Source organism: Sinocyclocheilus anshuiensis, unplaced genomic scaffold (assembly GCF_001515605.1).
Source record: "Sinocyclocheilus anshuiensis isolate Anshui unplaced genomic scaffold, SAMN03320099.WGS_v1.1 scaffold1241, whole genome shotgun sequence".
In the NCBI taxonomy this organism is placed as follows: Eukaryota; Metazoa; Chordata; class Actinopteri; order Cypriniformes; family Cyprinidae; genus Sinocyclocheilus; species Sinocyclocheilus anshuiensis.
The window spans coordinates 442,033-448,693 of record NW_015549644.1 but is presented as its reverse complement, the minus strand read 5'-3'; the positions used below and the strand labels follow the sequence as shown (position 1 = coordinate 448,693).

The 6,661-nt window shown below is 33.3% G+C and overlaps 1 protein-coding gene across 1 annotated transcript; it reads left to right on the top strand.

The window, feature by feature from the left end:
* The first annotated feature begins 3,501 nt into the window (after window positions 1-3,501).
* LOC107659911 (uncharacterized) lies at window positions 3,502-5,405 on the top strand. The gene is made up of 6 exons (XM_016449013.1): window positions 3,502-3,608; window positions 3,695-4,024; window positions 4,156-4,251; window positions 4,354-4,437; window positions 5,131-5,181; window positions 5,291-5,405. The coding sequence occupies exons 1-6, from the start codon at window positions 3,554-3,556 to the stop codon at window positions 5,302-5,304; spliced, it is 630 nt and encodes a 209-aa protein (XP_016304499.1). The 5' UTR covers window positions 3,502-3,553; the 3' UTR covers window positions 5,305-5,405.
* The last annotated feature ends 1,256 nt before the right edge of the window (window positions 5,406-6,661 follow it).

Genomic DNA, 6,661 nt, shown 5'->3' with positions numbered 1-6,661 from the left:
CACTGCGTCATTACGTCACGTCTGTAAACATAAAGAAGTTGTCCCGGCTACTAGGCTACCGCATGTGAGGATCCAGCAGGTGGCCGATCGTTTATAGCCTTTTCTCACAGCAGCTAGAATAATTTGATGGTGGATTGCAATCCATAAAGGATTATGTGTTTTTGAAACACATGTGAAGGAAATTAAATTTATATTCCAGCTATAAATGTGCTTCTGATTCTCATTCCTGCAGGTTTCGCACAAAATTCCCGCAAACATTTATTTAATATACAATATAGGTCAGATGAGTTAAAAAATTCACACAGAATATCAGATTAATTCAGTAATTTGAAAACAGCATGAGTGGTTCAGCTGTACCGCTCACTCTCACTCTCACTCTCTCAAAATTGCCTCACATCAGCGCATCTCGTCTGCACTAAGAGAGCTGCTGCACGCTGCAATACAAGACTTTAGCTCAGTTGACAGAACTGTCACTTGCCTAATCGGGTCAGTGTTGCATCATCACAAAAGTTTATAATTTTGACGTCTTTTTATGTCGTTTTAAACCATTCGGTACTTGCGCGCTCCAAACTAGTTTTCTGGGGTTGTTAACATTAACAATTTGAGAATAAAGTATAACAATAATAATAATTTGCACGGTTTGATGTGATATGAGCTAACCGATCATTACACTTAATCACCATTGGTAGCGAGATTTATAGTAATGCTTTTTTCCTCAGTTGGTCAGAACAAACGTGGCAGACTTGTTACTTACTTGTGCAGCTGACAATATCCGGTGAAAATGCTTATTGAGTCATATATTCCAAGACGTAGGCTACAATCTGTGAGTGCAAAGTACAATATCCACACTGGTGCAGTGACTGACTGCCACACATACTCCTCAAAACATTAGATTCATCCGCGCTGGAGCTGTGCCGCCACACAACCCATGCAAAGAAGATAATTCCGCACACAGCTGCAATTCCAGGTTTTCAAACAGAGATGGCAAAATTTACAGACTGCAGCTTTAAGTAAATTAGTTAGCAAGTAAAATATATAATAATGGGTAAATTCTACCATTTGTTAACAGTAATAACTGCAACACTAAAAAATTAAGTGATGCAAATCTTTAAAAAAATATATAATAATGGGTAAATTCTACCTACACTACCTATTTGTTAACAGTAATAACTGCAACACTAACAAATTAAGTGATGCAAATCTTTTAAAAAATATTTATTTTCAATGAAAACTGTGAGATTTCTGTCCCTCCACTGAAAGTCTACTCATCCAAATCTCTTGATGCTTCAAGAAGTTCATGAAGAGATCGTAAAATAAATCCATTTGAATCGAGCAGTTTAATCCAAGTCTTCTGAAGACACACAATCGCTTTATATGATGAATAGATTTCATTTAGGCTTTTATTCACATATTTACATTGATCAGCGAACAGAAACAATTTAATGGTACATCAACAAATTTCTGACCACTACACACACACACACACACACACACACACACATTACAGCTGAGTTTATCTCACAATTTTTGAATTTCAGAAAACACAGTTTAGTATGTTTTTTTTAACCCATTTTGGTTTACTGGGACACAGGAAGTGTCCTCATAAGCCATGTTTATGTTGTAGTACCCATGTCATTATACACATTTGTGTCCTCATTAACCATGTATATCAGAACACACACACACATTTGTATGTCAAGTGGGTTTAACTATAGGGCTGGAGATAAACTCAGCTGAAAAGATTCAGAAAAAGTTTGTTTGTTTGCTTGTGTGTGTGCACAAGATTAAAATATTCATTTTAATTTCGTTATGTTACTGACACTTCTAAATGAACATATGTCAACATCAATGAAGACCATTTTAAAGATCTGACTAACTGTTTATCAGCACATACACGAACATTTGACTGTGTTTGTTGAATGATGGCACCATTCAGAATTGAATTAAGAATGCATTTCTAATTCCAATTAATTTCCAGATTTTAAATTGATAGAATAAATTGGATGCAGAATGAATACGCTTATGCATTTCGCCTCAGTGGCCACCGCAACTTCTGGTGCAGTGCAGTATGTAAATTGTGAGAAAATTAAGCACAACATTAAATCTTGAGGTTGTACAGGACAAAGCAATATTGATATCATCCACCTTCACACTAAAGGTATATTTCTGGCACTTGTTACAATTTAATTTAATTAATTACATTTAATTCAATTAAATTAAATTTAATTAAATTTAATTTAATTTATGCATTTAGCAGACGCTTTTATCCAAAGCGACTTACACTGCATTCAGGCTATACATTTTTTTTTACCAGTATGTAAATTACAAAATTACAAAAACGTTATAGTTTAATATAATATACTGAAATGTTATGTTTGCTATAGTTAATAATGTATATAATATGTCTACTATATTAAAATATAATGTAATTATTTGTTAACAACAGTTATTGGAAAAATGACAGAAAGAGTTTGTTACTACCAAAGTTTGCTATTTGAGAATGTGATACTGGAAACTTAGCAGAAAGTTTTTAGCAGAAAAAATTGGCAGTCGGCATGCATAGAGTCCATTGCAAATAACTTTTATTCACAGGCTATCTAGCTACCCAACAATTAAAACTGTCATTTAATTAGAGGAAGAAGAGAATGAAAAGTTTTGTAAACTTTCAAAAAGATCCATTTTGAAATGATTTCTTATTTTGCACATGCACAGTTTCTGGGTCTCTGGGAGTGCTTAGAGAAAACTCTGTGGTTAGCTAGTTTCAAAGCTATCACATGCTTTGTGTGGTCCTGCAAATAAATGAATTAAAAAAAAAATCACTTGAGAAAGGCAACTTAGCTTTAACTGGGGTGGGGGAGATGTGTTTGAGACTGTTGTGACCACATTCCAACCACAATTGGGCCAAATACATTTGCATGCCTTTGTTTGTGTTTTTGTATATGTGTATATGTTTGTATATGTGTTGAAGTTTTATTCATTGATTCATTCTTTCTTTAATTTCTTTCTTTCTAATGGGATAGTACACCCCAAAATGAAATTCTGTCATCATTTACTCACTCTCATGTTGTTTCAAACCTATATGACTTTATTTATTCTGTGGAACATTAAAAGAAGATATCTTGAAGAACGCTGCCTATCACTGTATCAACACACATTTCTATCACCAAATTTAAAAAAAACAAAACATTGAGACACTTTTTTAAATAGACGCTTCTTGTGTTCCAGGAGAAACAGACTCATACAGGTTTGGAACAACATGAAGGTGAATGCTATAAAAAAAAATATGTCTTTTGCAGGATTACGATTTTGTTGTAGAAATCACACCTAGACTGCATAAAAACTAATAAATTTAGCTGTAACAAATTACAGTAATTTTTTTAGGTTGGTCCAAAGTAGCATTTTTTTCAGTGTAGAGCATGAAGAGCAGTGTGTGTGTGTGTGTATGCGCTTTTACAGGAAATAGCGCGTGACTATTTGTGTGACTATTTGACTTCTTCTTTGAATTAGGCTTCTATTTCTTGGTGACTGGCACTGACATTTTTCCTTGACAAATATGGTGTACATTTCACAGCTTTGGATATTTTTTGGTGCTCTGGTGTCTTCAAACAGTAAGTTATAGATATAAATATGTCTTCTGTCTCAATACCTGTGAGAGATTGGATCAGTAAAATTTTGATGCTGTTCTTCTGTTTAGCTCTGGACCGCTGGCATACAAGATGCACAGATGTTACCATCAGAGCCTCTCTGAGATCTGAAGTCTCTCTTCCATGTCACTTTACTATAAGCCATTACAATAAAACAGAGAAAATAAAATGGAGCCACCAGTCCAGTCTTGTAACGATCACAAACAATGGCATTATCTACTTCGATAATCCTAGTGAAGGACGAGTGAGCTCTTTCCCTAATCTGGCAAGAGGAGGAAACTTTTCCATCCTCATCCATGATCTGCAGGCTTCAGACATCGGCACCTATTTTTGTGAGCTGAACAGTGAATGCTGGAGGGTGAAGATCATGGAATTGCCAAGTAAGATTAGTTCTTTCAAATTTAGCAGGAATCATATAATGGCCTGTATTTTATTGGAGACAAATAATAAATTAAGACAAAATTAGCTGGATGATTTTACATGTTTTTACAACATCATTTGTCTTTTTCAGAAACTGAACAGCTGAACTCTAATCGCAACTCCTGGTTATTCTTTTTTGCTGGAGCTGGAATTTTCACTCTGCTTTTTATTATATTCAATCGCACTGGTAAGCAGTACTTTTCATTCACTATCCACAGCAAAATTCCATGAACCAGTATTAGCCAAATAATAAATCCTCCTGTTTATTTGTTTGTAAAACAATATTCAGGCTTACAAACCCGTTTGCAGTCCTCGACAGAAAAATGCATGAGATCATCCAAATCTAACTCTACGAATGAAGAACACCATGAAGGTAACTTCAGTAAAACATGATTTTTCAAGATTTTAAGATTTTTTTTTTTTATTCTGAATAAAGTATAAACAGGTTTATTATTGGCATTTAATGGCAGCTGATATATTTACATTTATGTATTTATATTTACATGCGGTAATTACAAAACCTAAGTAAATGCATATTTAATTTAATTTAATTAGATTGCTGCTGATTGTTTGAAAGCTTATAAAACAGTCTGAAATTCCTGCTAATAGGTTATTTATATTATGTGATATCAAAATATAACATACACTCTTAAAAACCAAGTTTCTAAAAGTTTTTTTTTAACAGTGAATATTTCAGTGAACAGATCTTAAAAGAACCCATTTTTTTTCTTAAGTTTTAAAAATCTAAAGAAACATTTTCCACTATAACGGTGGAATTGACATTGGATGTTAAAGGTTCTTCATGGAACCAGAGATGCCAATAAAGAAACATTTTATTTTTAGTGTAATATGTAATATCAACAAATATATAATGTGCTATAAATATTTTGCTTTTCAAGAACATGGTTCTTCAAGTCAAACATCTAATATCCAACAGCGAGGTGATTCACCATTTCTATTTCCATTATACATATATTATAAAATAAGATATATGTTTAGTATGACAATAAATTAAGCTCAAATAATAAAATTAGCAAACTAATACTTTTTTTTTTTTTTAAATCAGCATTCAGAAATCCAGATCCAAATGATTTTACGACATCTACAGTATACTATGGTAAGACACAATTTGTATGTGGATGTTTGGAAAATGTGTTTTTAATTATAAGGTTGAGAATATCTATAATAACAAAAGAATAACAAAATATCTGTTTGATATGTTTTAGTCATCCAGGCATAATACTTCAATTTAGAAGGTGCCGGCAAGAGGGGAAAATAAAAATCATGATTTCCTATTTCAGATTATAATTCTGTTATTTTGTCTATCAGTAAATACTGTTGTCCTTTCATGTGGTTCATGTGTTTTGACATGTTTTTCTATTACCATTCATTGATTTTTTGTGTTTAAAATGGGTTGATTCTCAGATAACTGAATACTTTTGTAAACCACATGTAAATTTATGTTAAAATCTTCATTGTACATTGATTGTAATGAACTTTTCCTTGGATATTCTTTGTCATTATTTGTAATGTTGTGCACAAATGATTTGAATACAAATAAACAAAAGAAATAGTATTATGTTGAGTAATGTTGACTGTATCTATCTCTTAATCATCCTCGTCTACCATTTCTGAAAAAGGTAATTTTTTATTCTGTAGGCTATTTGAAGTCGAAGGGAGCTGTGAAAAATCTGTTTTGTACATTTAATAGAAGTGCACAGATGGCATGACATAGCCAAATTTATATATATATATATTATTATTATTTTTCTAGGTAGGTACAAGCAAGGGTGTAACTTTTGTTTGAGAAGTGGGGGGGACACAAAATGGGGGGAAATGTTTTCGATTTGAATCCCATTTCCTGCATTTACATACATTTAGGGACTATGGTGATACAAAATCCAGGAAATAATTAAGTTGATTATAATGATAAATTCTGCCAAAAAGAATAGTAGGAAAATGCTGACAGAAAATGCGCGGTTTAAAGTGAACTCATCTTCATGGTACACAGAATGTTCTACATCAGTGGTTCCCAAACTTTTTAGAGTGGAGTACCCCCTGAGGCATTAACCATCCTTCTGCGTACCCCCTCTCTTCCACTTAGACTGCACCTTTTCCATTAAAGGACAATATTTGCCCCCTAAATGGACTTTCCAGTGCATTTTTTATCTTTATAAATACAATATTAATAATATTTTAAATTTAAAAAAGCGCCAGTAGGTGGCGGTAAGCCACTGTCTTAATGCGTAAGTCATCGAGTCATTTGTTCATTCAGTAAGGAAGCAAGCGGATGTATTTATGAATGAATCATTGAATCAATGACTTTCACGAATGATTAGTTCACAAACACCGCAAAATTTAGCATTTTGTTCACGTACCCCCTCTGTCGCCTCACGTACCCCAGTTTGGGAACCACTGTTCTACATTAAATATTTAGCTAACAACAGCCTGAAATTACCTAGCAACACTGTATGTTAACGTTAGCTCAGTCAACGTTAGGCTAACATCAACAGGTGTAGGCAGAAAATATGATTATTCTGATCTGAGCTAATTTACTGAATCAACCAACTCACATCTCCTTTCTTTCTTTTCATCCA